Here is a 13492-nt window from a genome sequence, read left to right as displayed (position 1 = left end):
GAGGAGGGAAGAGGTGGACATGGGCATAGCTTTGGGGATCTGCCAGTACGGCAGATTAATAAAGGAGGAGGTGGCAAAGTGAGTGGTAGAGGGAAAAGAGAGGAAGGTTTTATTATTGCTCAATCCAAAATAGTGTTAGTGTGTAGGGAACAGCACTTCGGGGAACAACAGGAGAGAGAACAGGTGATCATGACCAGGTTGATATTTGTACAGTGGTTTAGCATGCTGCATGGGGACTGTCTCGCATTGGGAAACATGAGGATGGACTGTGTGGTGAATGTGGGAAAGAAGAAACTGTGCAGTGGCCAGCAGGTGATCGTGGTATGCTCCAAATACACAACAGAGAGCAATGTGCTCTTCTCTGCAGATGCCAAATATCCTGCATTTATGTAGGAATCTTCATTCTTTGATGAATTGAGTACAAAGGACCCCAACAAGCCATAGTGCTTTCTTGGGTTTACAATCCTCTTAACAGACCTTGTTTTGAACTGTGCTTCCCTGTGCTTGTCTTTGCAAACTGTTAATAAAGTAATCAACCAATCAATCTGCTCAGACCAGTGTAACGCAGATGTGCAGCCAGTGTTTCTCAAAGTGGTGATCCGGGGACCCCCAGCAGCCCTTTAGGGGGTTCCAGGGGATCCACAGCAAAATGTGTTAATACAATATTATTGCAATGAAACTGAGAAAACAGCCAGCACACAATAAATGTAATGTCCGTTTCATTGAACTTTTTATTTATTTATATTTTTGTGACAACACATCTTGTATAGGTGGTCTCTAGCACAATACATTTTCAGATGCCATAGAGGTCCACAGCCAAATATTAATTTGGGGGTCCTAGTTGACATACAGAGTGAGACCCCATAGACCAGTGGTTCTCAAAGTGGGTTCCAGGGACTCTCAGGGTTCCTTGAGGGGGTTCTACAAGTCTGTAACTCTGACAGAATACAAATGGAACCAAATGGGACCCTAATGGGTCCATTTGGTTCCATTTGTATTCTGTCAGAGTTAAGGGGGTTCCTTGAAATGTAAAAGTTTGAGAACCACTGCCATAGACCACATAAACAATGGGCAGTACCTAACACCACCAGTGGGAGGCAGCAGCAATACGCCAACGCCGGGCGTCTAGTCTGCCGGAAAAGAAGAAGAACAAGAGAAGACCGCGAGTATTCGAAAACAAACCCAAACAACAAGTCGTCGCTCAGCAGCAGCAGCTCCTCTGTCAACCTGACAAACTGTATGTATTTCTCTGTATCGACAGAATGGAACACATGTTTCGTTGATATCTGGTTACTCTGAATTCCTTGAAATGCTATGGCTTAATTAACCGACTGTGAACGACATGTAACGTTAAGATAGCGACGTATGCTAACTAATGCTAGCACACAGTGTTGCCATGTCGGCTTATTGTAAGCGACTTGGGGCTTCTTTTTCTGTGAAGTTGCTTGTAAAAATTGGTGGTTGGGTTTTTTAAGCAAGTGTACTTGCTTATTTAGGCTTGCTTAAATATTATTTAAACCAGTGGTTCTCAAATATTTTCATGATAATCTTTTGTGTCAGGGAGCATTTCTATTCTATTATTGAGAATGTTTCAAGAAATATTCCAAATATTCCACATTTTATAGCAAGAGTTTTTTTTTCGAAAATAGCAGCTCTACAAGTGCACAACGCGTTGCATCGCGATAGTTTTGCTATTTTCGGCTATTTTCAAATAGCTGACGCATATTATAGCTTTAATGTGCACTGCTCATGTAGCCCATAGTTGCTGCTTTTGCGCTTATTTGCCTAGAACTGGTTGCTTATTTCTCTCTCAAAACCTGGCAACACTAGCACACACACCCATGACGGTTAACTAAACGCATGTAGTTCAAATACTTGGTGAGACTCGCTATTTAAGTGTTTAGTGTTTTGACAATGGTGTGCAAAGGATAAAGTTGAAAAAAATCTTAAGTGTTAATAATATCCATGACGTGTACAGTAAAATGTATCTGCACCTAAGTTGCAGCCCATTCATTCAACAGAAAAGTCCTATCTGATCAGCGGTGGAAGAAAAAGTACTCACATTTTGTACTTAATAGGATAGGATAAACAAATAGAATGAGGATAACTCAAGCTGTCCGAGTGTATTGTCGTTAAATCAGACAGGACTTTTCTGTTTCATGAATGGGCTGTCAATGGAGGGTGACTTACTATCCAAGTCAGTGGTTTTCAACCTTTTTCGCGTCAAGGACCCCCAAATGGACACACATTAGCCCACGGACCCCCATTTTGAAAAAATATGCCAGGGACTCAACGATTTGGATTTCTTGGAGGTCTTAATCTACACTGTATCATCATCATCATTAGTGTTCATTTGGTTCCATTTGTACACTCAGAGTTACAGACACATAAGGGTCAATTTGGTTTCTAACTTATTTTGGCTGGGGACCCCCTGGAACCCCCTCAAGGACCACTGGTGGTCCCCGGACTACTGGTTGAGAACCACTGATCTAAGTTGTTGCGTAGGAGTGTAACGTCTGGTAATGTTATGTATGTCTCCATCCATATGAAGTTCTCCAGCATGTCTTATCGATAGTACGCACATCACAACAAACAAACACGGCTCTGTCTGTGTTTCATTACAGGTCATATCATGGCTTCTATCAAAGATCCAAACGCTGGTGAGTGGTTCGTCGGTGCAATGACAGACATCCGTAACAAGCTGTGCACCCGGGATACTGAAGACTTTGAGACGGTCGTGGAGCTGTGTCAGGCCCACAAACAGTTCATGCAATCTGCTGTTGGTATGAGTACTATTCAGTCTAAAACTATTATTCACACATGGTGAACTCATGTTATTTGAACTTTGAGAGCACACACTTATATAAATTATCTATGACATGCTGCTCTTGAACCTGTCTCCTACATTGTTTTCATTATTTATATATATGTATGTGTGTGTGTGTGTGTGTGTGTGTGTGTGTGTGTGTGTGTGTGTGTGTGTGTGTGTGTGTGTGTGTGTGTGTGTGTGTGTGTGTGTGTGTGTGTGTGGTTTTACTATATACTATAAACTGCTTTTCAACCTGTTTATATCGTTTTCTTGTTTGCATCTAATACTTAAAATAAATCTCCCCCTAACCATGTCTATTATTACCTTTTTTGAGGTATCCAAAAAAGGTAATATCCATAATAATATTCATTCCCATATTAGGGAGATGTTTTCAACAGTTGACAATGATACCTGCTTCCATTCTAGTTCTCAGGACACATTTTGTACCGTATATATTCAGAATCAATAATTGGTCAACATTAGCCTGTCTTATCTTTTCCTTTTCTTTTTTAAAACTATCCATTTTTTAAGCAGATACAAAAGACAGCATGTAAAAAGATCAAAGAAACAAAAGAGGTCTGCAATTTTTGATACAAACAACATAGATGACAACAGTAAAACAATGAAATGAAGACAAATCTATATACAAACAACAAAACAGTATCAACCCAAGACAACAGAAAGCAAAGATCATATAAGCCCATGTCTTTTGAGGATATTGTTGTGAATAGTCTTTACAGTTGTTTATTTTTGCCTTCTTAGATACTCACTATTGTTAGTCGTAGTATTGCTGTGCCCAACCAGTTGTAACTGACTTACCAAAAGAATATAGTGAAGACTTAAGTTTCCTATGAATATGTTATTCTGTGAGATACACACTTTGTATGTAAATCAAAGAAGATATTGTGAAATTGCTATCTTTATCTTTTGGTGACCATTTAAATAAGTTTGTTGTCTTTACAGTAGTTTGATGCTTTACTGCTGACTTGCTGCATTATTGCAGTGTATAAATTAAGAATTGATATTCAGTCTCGTTATACTTACTAAATAGGTTTCTCCCTCCACTTTCTTACTCTTTACAGATCAGTGTTCAAAGAAATGTAAGGCTGATCAGACACTGTTTGACAAGGTACAGACATATACAACAGGTGAGCTAACTTGTGTTAATTCTAGCATTCTATGTGCATTTCAAAATGAGCTTAACCATTGGACATTTTTATGTCCAGTGGTATTCCCTGTATGTTTTTTTGTTTGGGGATGGTTGTGTAATGTTAGTTTTGGTTCCACCACTAAAACTCATCTGGGTCCTTTATTGTATAAAAAACACAAATTCTACATGTTGGACCGAAATATTTGTTGTTGTTTTTTCATGAGAAAGTAGAATAATAGTAATGTTGCAGTAACAATACCTTTACTCAACAAAGATGATCATTTGTTGACTGCAGAATGAATACAAAGGAATCATTGCAATATCTTCTCCCCAGACAAGAAACTTATTGATAAATCAATAAAGGGGAAACGTAATGCCATTTCTGAGATGACATCTGAGATTCAGCACAAAGACGCACAGAAAGAAGACATCAGCCAGAAGATGCAGAGACTGACAGAGGATCAAGCTAAGAGGAGAGAGTGTACGTTTTTGCCATATATAATAAGAATAACCACAACGGAGATGGCCCTTTTATTACAATACGATTTACCCTATGTTCTATTACTGGCACCTACCCTTGTTTTCTTGTGTCCGCAGTGAGTCTGTCTCAACACAAGGCATACAAAGAGAGAATGAGAAATCTCAACAAAGCCAAACAAGTGTTTCAGGATAATCTGAGCTTGGAAATCAGAAAAATCCATGGTAAAGATTTGTTTACTTACAGTATGTCATACTGGCAGGCTCCAACATTGTAGGTAGCTGAATAAAGAAGCTGGTTTAGTTCATGGAATGCACGTAAATTATTTTAATGGCCTCAATTATAGATCTTGGACAAGCTTTTTCATGTCAATATGAAGAGAAAGAAATAATGTTTTACATTATTTGACCTTTGCCATGCTAAAGTGTGTTGCTGGGGGGTACAAGTAAAATTCTTGCATACAGGGGGGAATTCCGATGACTAGAATTGGAAGAAAATTACGTAAAACAAAAACAGGTTGTGTTCCCCTGAAGAATATTTATTTTCAAACCTGTAAACTGTATTTATTTTCAAACCTGTAAACAGTCTTAATTTACAAGATTATGAGTTAACTCTTTGTTTTCATTTCAAAGGTGAAAAGTTGCAGTTTGTCTTCCGCAAAATCAGCCCCTCTGACCCAAAGAGGGCATACACCTTCTTAATGGGGTTAAAAGATGGGAATTACGATAGTAAGTTAAGTCAACTGTGATGATACTTATGCATGCACATTTGCCATAAATTGCATGTCATAATCAAAGTTCCATTCGCCATGACTGATTTCAGTTATTTGGACTCCCTAGACTGGCCAACATGTCTAACTTCTTTCTCTAAAGGAAATTATTATTTTCTTATGATTATGACTTACCTTTTTGTAAGTGACCTGTAGTTATTATTATTTTTATTTGTTTATTTTTTGTTTCAAATATTTTTATTGTGAAGCACAGGTTATAATTATACATTTCTGTTCAAACATGGATAGCTTCCTTTTTTTAAACAAAAACAAACAGACATAAACACAAAACAGACAGGTAACATGAAAAAAAAAAAAAAACTTAAGCAAAAAACAAAAGGGACCCTCCCGCCTCCCCTCCCCAGAAGTGCTGCCCCAGATTACGTGCGACACGGGTCATCCACAAGGATTAGCCTTTCAACCTTTAAGAAAGGAGACTAAAGGCTTCCAAATCTTTTCAAAATCTTTCAGTTTATCTTTGAGTATATATCTGATTCTTTCTAAATGTAAGGACTCTGTCATCTCGTTGAGCCAGAGTTTGATTGTGGGGGTCTCTTTCTTCTTCCAAAATAAGAGTATCAATTTTTTTGCAGCAATAAGGCCGTATGAAAGAAGGCGTTGTTGAGGTAGTTGTAGTTTCTTCATCCCTTCTGATACCCCCAGGATAGTGACCTGTAGTTATGAGTATATTTAATTTGTTCTCTCCCTGTCTCTCTATTTTTCCTTATCCACAGTTATGTCAAGCGATCCACAGCTTGAATGTCTGTCTGTCCTGGAAAGCCGATTGCAGGAGACTAATAACTTTGCGGCATTCATGGCAAATTTCAGGAAGGAGTTTGCTTCTCTGGCACATTTGTAGGAGTTGAGCTCTCAGAAGGCTATAGCCTTGTCTTAATATAAATCTGTGTTTATATACTATGAAACGCTGAACCTTTTTTTTTTATTTTTTTTATTTGTTTTATATTTTGTGAAAAATGTTGAACCTTTTCTAAACATAAAAATAGCTTATTAGTTTAGCTCTAATTCTTTGTTCAAAGATTGGTTCAAGCATAAATGTATAGAGATGTACTGATACAATTTTTCCATTCCCGATACCCATAACTTGCGTATCGGTCGATACCGAGTACCGATCCGATACCGGTGTGTCATTTAAAATATATATATATATAGGATGGTGGTTCTCATTATGCCAACCTCTTGACTGAAATTCTGTAAGAACTTGCATTTTACCTTTCTGCATCTTTTTTGTCTGGTTTGTGTTCGTTTTACCTTTTGAATTACATATGTGATGAGATAGAAATGTACCATCTTGTCCTTTTGTCTTTTTGCTGTCATTAATCTTAGATTAGGTCAATATGGCTGCTACAATCTACAGCCCTCTGAGTCTTGGTCTGAGACGGCAGGAGTGACCTTCTCTCTTTTTACATAACATCATTTTGCATAAATTAGGTGGCTTTGCATGGTGTTGACCTCTGAATGACTGAGTAATATTGTATAACAAATGTGTTGCCTCCCAGTGGAATGCAGAGCATTGTACAAGGAAGATGAAAGCCTTTGAAAAAGCTGCGTTCTAGCAATTATAACATACCGTTTATGTATCATGTAACCATGAATCAATTACCCGTGCAGACTCAAACCCTTTTTGACAATAATCCAATTCCATTAAGGTTTTGTGTATTACATTATTTATGAGTTTGTATTCAGTGAGGAACACCTTAAACTAACTTGACTTGATGGCATCTTGGTGGTGACCCTGCTGCTCCACGCTCCCTTCCTTTCCTTCTTAATACATCACCCATTGCGCAAAGACGCAACAGAATCAAACATCAACAAACTCTGAATGTGGGAAATCATAAAATGGTGGTAGTTGTGTTTTAAATTCACCTTAAAGCATCAACATAGCATGTAGTGATTCCAGGAAAATATTTGTCCCCTAAAAGTAGGCTACATTTTCTTCTTTTCTTTAATTACCTATGTTTATAATTTTAAAATCCCTTGTAACTAAGTCTAAGTCAGAAGCAGGCTTGAACCCCATGCACCCCCTGAGCGAGCTGTTAGGCGAGCAAGAGTCCGTGCTGAGTGGTGCGAAGTTTGCTTCTACCAACTCAGCGGGATTCAAGTTGTATAGTGTAGCTACCGATAGGCAGAGAATTGTAAATCATGCGATGGTCAGGTTGAATGGGTGTGCGTCTTCTCAACTGAACAATACAGTTCAACCACAAATGGATCTGTAAGCATTCTTAAGAAAGAAACATTTATTTTCAAATACTACAGAAACTTGATTCATGTTCTAGAAGGTGATATGATGTTCACAGTTACAGAACTGCCTACTTAGTTCTCTTTTGTTTTTGGACACAAGATCAGAATTTGACATTTCGGTATCAATATACGGTAGTCAGGTATGTCACACATCAGATGATTTGACAATGCTCATCATGGGCAGCTCCTCAACATAGGTTGATGGGAAATGGCCTATCTGCCCGTTGAGTGTGCCAAACCACCAACCACTGTCCTCCTTCCCATAGATATCCAGAAGATCCCCTGAAAATTTTGTTGTCATTGTATTAGTTCAGCCATTAAAAAAATAATTTGAATTGATGTGCAATATATTGACAGTCTTACCTTCTTTCATATTCAGTTCATCATCTTGATCGGATGTGAAATCATATAAAGCCTTACATTTTCCTATACTCCCCCATTCTGCACCCTTTTGACCTGTTAAATGTTGATATTTTTAATTTGTGTATATTTATATGATGGAATTATAAATGTAATGATGAATAATAATATAACAACAACAACAACAACAACTGTATAATAGGGCATTATCAACGTATCACCTTGTCCTGTGTCATCATCTGTCTCAGATTGGGCTCCATTAACAGTGCTTCTACAGTCTATAGCTGCAGTCTCTTGGCTCAGTGTTGTGGTAGTGACTTGCTCAATGGGACCAGATGAAGAGTCCACAGATGCCTGTTTCACAGCAGGTCCCTTGTAAATGATGGAAGCCCTCAGCGATTGACGGGATCTGAATGGCGTTTTCCTTATTTTGACTGGGCGGGTCAGTTGGACAACACTGTGCTCGCAATCCTTGGACAGGAAATGAGTTGTTATGCTGAGAGTTTACATGGCATGCCTTACAAAATGTGTTACGTGTTTTTCTCAATACTGGGGATAGAAACTTGCCATTGTGTACTTGAGACAGTGTGTGTCTGCTTACCTTGTCTTTCCATTTGGTGATGCTCTCACTGAATCGGTGCGAAGCCTTAGGTCTTCCTTCTAATTCAGTCAGTGATATGGACAACTTGTAATGAGTAGCCTCGAGAAGATCCAACTTCAGAGTGGTCTAGAGGTACCAATATGAAACATACATTAGCTGACATCTATATTTGGTTAAATTAACGTTTCCTTTATTTTTGAAGTTTGATATAATCCAGAGGAAGTACCTCATCATGCAGTTGTTCAGTTTCCTCAAGGTTTTTTTGGTTTGAAAAAGATGGATTTTCAGTGTAAGTCTTCATCAGTTTGTCAAGCCCTAACATGAGAATATAAAAAAATATCTACAGAAGTTTAATTAAATAGCATTCCATATGTACAACAATGATTGCTGCCTAATGTAATACAGAGATATAATAACAAGGTTAATGAACTCTGAGTCAATAACAGTACCCTCGCAGTCTTTCTTTGTCTTTGTGATACTATCTTCCAGTCGCTGGAGTTTGATTTTGATGGCTTCTCTTCTTCTATTTTTTCCCATCAGTGACTTTCTATCTTCTTCCTGATAGAAGACAGATCACTTTAAGGAAAGGCTACAGAATCACATGTAAAACAATGGGAGCGGTTCTCTTTGTTTTCGTCATTGATGGGGTAATTGGGGTATAATAGCAATGCCACATCATTTGAATTTATTGCACTGTATGTTTCTCATGAGTCCTGAATCAACGGTTACTAAATCACAATGGCTGGACAAATCAAGAAGATCAAGAGCGGTTTAATGAAGAAATTAACAGATTTGTGTCCTTACAAAATAATCGGCCATCAAAAACTCTGCTTTGTTCTCCTCAGCCATGGTACTGGTCTCCTCTACCAGGGTTTGAATGTCTTTCTCCAAGTCAACCCTTTGAACGGCCTGCTCGATCTGTCTCTGGCTCTGAAGGTGACATGACAGAACAAGTGTTACTTGTATCGATGAATGATGGCATCAATCAGCAGCTTTTGTGTGACTCGTAGGCTGTAGCAGGGGTTAGAAATCAAGAAATCTCACATGTTTGAGAGTCTGCCCAAAGCTGGACATTTGGAGATTGTATCTGTTCAGAATGTTGAACAGAGTTTCGATCCGCTGTTTCTCCAGCTCCTGGATGACCTGAAACAGACACACAGTGTATCTCAGGAAACATATTTACAGCCATTTCTAATCCTAAATAATGCTACGTCACTCAAGATACATAAAGTCTATTCTAGACTAGATACGTTTGAAAGAAAATATCATGTTCATCCAAACCTGGAAGCAGTTTTTCAGTGTATTTTCCCATTTTAGTCTGATTTGATGGCCTTCCATGTTGATATTGAAGTATTCTTCATCCACTCGTGTCTGAGCCTCTGCTGACTTAGTCAGTCTGTTAAGCATCTATAGCGTAGCAGATGTTATTTAGCAAGCATTTGAATAGTTAATGCTAACATTATATTTTCTCACAGACTGAGTGCACTGTTAAATGTGTACTGATGGATCATACTTGACATGACAGTACTCTACCTTTTGTTTTTCTTTCTCTGTGCATATGTGCCTGTTGTTCTCAACAAAATTGAATAGAGCCTCATGCTCTCTTGTTATTCCAACCAATTTCTTCTTCATCTGTCATGATAAGGAGAAAACACAAGCATGTATGGTGAAGTACTTTTGTTGTATTTATAATTAAGTGCATTAAGTTAGATGCGAATACTTTGCATCATTTTTAGTGTCAGGGTTGACGTAATGTTCAGAAGAGTGCTAAACATTTGGTGACATTGTTGTAGCGATTGAACGATTTAGTGTCATTTGACTGATGTGGTTATCATTTTGATTGTTAATGTGATTGTTAAGGGAAGAAGAATATGAGAAATACTGTTTTGGGGATGAAGTTAGAGTTTCAAGAAATGCACCCAAGCGGTTGAGAAAAACTGTAATAAGTAAGCTGTGCCTACCTTGAGCTGCTCACTCCAGTTAGCAGCAACAAGTTTTCCAGTTTTCTCAACAAAATTATCAAGCTATGAAAAAACACACCCCAACAGAACCAGTGAGCTAGCAGTACAGAAATGGTTGAATGGTATGGAAGAGAGACATTGATAAGATATATAGAGAGATAGAGACAGACAGACACGCACACATACATATAGAAACATTTACATAACAGAAATTGCTGAATGGTATGGAAGAGAGACATTGATAAGATAGATAGATAGATAGACACACGCACACACACATACATAGATAGAAAAATGTAGAGTGTTCATTTAAAGACTATGGAGACAGACAGACAGACAGAATCAGAGAGAATACATTAGCCGTACATACAGGCCTCTTCCTCTTGTTCTGTTCATCTAAGGCTTGTCGCAGTTCCAGGATTGCTTCCTGCTGAAAGGCATTTCCTAATGTTCTAAAATAATAACATCACATTTTCATTTTTTTCTTCTTTTTTTGATACATACATAGATACCTGTTAGTGACATTAGTTTGAAAGTTTCAAAAAGTACAGTACCTGTGAATGTCTGCTGTTGAATACATCTCATTTGACACATGACACCATGCGTTGTAGATGGAACTGAGAAGGAAGCAAAATTTCAGTAAAATTCAGAGTGTCAGTTTAAACTCTGAAAGGTTAATTTTTACACTTTGAGAGTTAAATGAACACTCCAGGTTTAATGCTGTGCACAATCCCCACTTTGTGGTGGTGGACACATGTAAAACAAGCATGGCATCTTAGAGTAGTCATGTGAATTGCTTACTTGTTTGTCATTTCTTTAGAGGCCCTGATGAGTTTGCCAGCAAGTTTTTGCAGTCCTTTGGAATAAGAATGCTCCAGTTCAGCCCTGAAGTGATAGCAAAAGCCTCATGAAGGTCAAATAGTAACTACAATGGTTGAAGTCACTGTGGGAGACTAACTTAAAGGGATATTTCACTTTCAAACACGTTTTGGGTCATTTTAACGTCTACTAAGGCTTTCATGAGCACCCGTTCAGTTTTGAAGTTGCTTGATTCTGTATTTAGATATATACTGTTTTTATCACACACGCCCCATTCCTATACAAATCCATTGTAACTTCAAACTCCATTTTAACCATGATAGATTCATCGAAAACACCCGTCCTTGGTTCTGGTGAATTATACTGCCCTCCTAATACGTGAGGGGGTCATGATTACTTTTTGGATAAATTAATTAATTTAGATTTTTTTCCCCAAAAAATCCATAACAATTGTGAAACAATTAATTGAAAAAACATGCCCCCTTCACGCATAGAAGGACAATATCAGTCACCAGACCAAGGACTGGTGATGAATCTATGGTGATTAAAATGGAGTTTGAAGTTACAATGGGTTTTATAGGAAGGGGGCGTGTCTAATAGAATTAATATCAAATATCTAAATACTGAATTAAGCAACTTAAAAACTGTCTGGGGTGCTCATAAAAGCCTGAGTAGACATTAAAATGAGCCCAAACATGTTTGAACATGAAATATCTCTTTAAGTTTAAGTTATACTGCATATGTACAACCCTGTAATGAATAATGAATGTGGTGAAAAGCCAAGGCTTCACGTTAATTATATTATTATATAATATAATTCTTAAGCATTGTAAAAATGTTTCTTCTTTGTATGCATACTTTGATACAGTATCTACATGTGTAGCAATTATCTAAATGGTTCACTGTGGCTATTTGAAGAGGATATGTATACATAATTAAGTATAGTATGTTGTACTGGCAAAGACTGGCAAAGACTTTAAGTTTGGTTCTGTTGAGCACCTCTTAAGCTGATCAAAAAATATAGCGGCAGCTTCTGGATTTAGGGAATAAATCATCCATTCAGCTTACCTCTGCTGAAAGACTGTCATGAGTTCTTTGCAGAAGTACTCCCCATTTTTTGAGAAGAGCTTCACGTTTTGGTACAAGAGATTGTACTGAAACAAAATTCAAAAGCCTTCATGAGAATTCTGCCACATAATGAAATAGCTAAGCTAAAACAGTAGAGTAAACTTTAATACTTAAAATGTCTTGACTGAAACTACATTTTGCAAATGAAAATGTATGAGATTGTTCTTACACCACAGGAATTGAAAGAAAATGTATATAGTTGTCTTTTATGAAAAGAAATATAAGTACTCACAGAACAGGTGCTCATAGGTTCCTTCATTTTAAAACTGCACACATTAAAATCCACAGTGTTGATTTAACTCTGTGGGTGTAAAAGTTGATCTGTAAAGATCAGTTTTCACACTTTCAAAGGTAAATTAGCACTCAGGATTTTGTTGCGTAGCTGTTTATTGACTTTGTACCTGGAACTTTGACCACTCTCAGTCTCCTCCCAAAGTTACTCATCCGGAAATCACCTGAGCTCTGCCAGTGGACGGCATTGGGAAAATTCCATTGACAGATTTAACACCTTGGCTTGCACCCTCAGTCACTATATCAATAACAGCCACCATTAAGCTATGACAAAGTTAATGTGATGAAGCATCACGTTTGGTAAATTGTGCAGCAGTGCAGGTCTACCAAGACAAGCATGACCGACAATTTTATCCTTAGGTAATTCATAGTGATTGTATAAAGCTTTACTACTTTGAGACGTTTCTTTTCCTCACATGTATTAGTCTTCTGTTTTGATTAACAAGTCTGTGAAATTATGTTAATGTGAAGAAAGATGTGTATAGATTAGATGGGAAAGAGGACAGGTCCTGTTGATGAAATGATTTGTATTTATGAATCGTACTCATTGTTTATTTCAACAAATAAGCCAGTGGTTCTCAATTGGGGGGCAGAAATGACAGGGCAGATGATTTGCTTAATGCAACAGTGTTTTCTCACTCAACAGTAAACAAACCACCATACAGTACAGTGCATACAGGGTATTGGCACATTTCTAAAGACACAATTTAAGGACTTTTAAGACATTTAATACCACAAAAATGGAAAAAAGGAAAAAAAGACTGAATAAATAAAAAGAATAAGACCATTACTGTGTCAAAACTAATCAACAAACCATACTATTAAAAATTGTTGCACCGCGAGGCATTGTTAGCTTGTAGATTGGTT

At 37.6% G+C, this 13492-nt stretch overlaps 2 protein-coding genes across 2 annotated transcripts; one reads left to right on the top strand and one right to left on the bottom strand.

Moving 5' to 3' along the window:
• Positions 1-255: 255 nt before the first annotated feature.
• spc25 (SPC25 component of NDC80 kinetochore complex) lies at positions 256-6599 on the top strand (the record flags this gene model as incomplete). Its single annotated transcript, XM_084084236.1, has 8 exons — positions 256-389; positions 1092-1237; positions 2625-2783; positions 3892-3957; positions 4294-4440; positions 4557-4661; positions 5070-5165; positions 5941-6599. 8 exons carry the CDS (start codon positions 256-258, stop codon positions 6063-6065), a joined length of 978 nt encoding a protein of 325 aa, XP_083940362.1. The 3' UTR covers positions 6066-6599.
• Positions 6600-7057: 458 nt separating this feature from the next.
• nostrin (nitric oxide synthase trafficking) lies at positions 7058-12778 on the bottom strand (the record flags this gene model as incomplete). Its single annotated transcript, XM_084084574.1, has 17 exons — positions 7058-7747; positions 7829-7921; positions 8047-8296; positions 8427-8552; positions 8653-8741; positions 8876-8984; positions 9231-9356; positions 9471-9569; positions 9708-9833; positions 9960-10058; positions 10388-10450; positions 10758-10839; positions 10942-11004; positions 11189-11272; positions 12275-12360; positions 12567-12600; positions 12711-12778. The coding sequence occupies 17 exons, from the start codon at positions 12776-12778 to the stop codon at positions 7611-7613; spliced, it is 1734 nt and encodes a 577-aa protein (XP_083940700.1). The 3' UTR covers positions 7058-7610.
• Between the last annotated feature and the right edge of the window lie 714 nt (positions 12779-13492).

The sequence above is a fragment of the Gymnoscopelus microlampas genome (assembly GCF_963454915.1).
Source record: "Gymnoscopelus microlampas genome assembly, chromosome: 17".
Classification (NCBI taxonomy): domain Eukaryota; kingdom Metazoa; phylum Chordata; class Actinopteri; order Myctophiformes; family Myctophidae; genus Gymnoscopelus; species Gymnoscopelus microlampas.
Note: the sequence above shows the minus strand (reverse complement) of the source record. Positions and strands in the feature narration are given on the sequence as shown.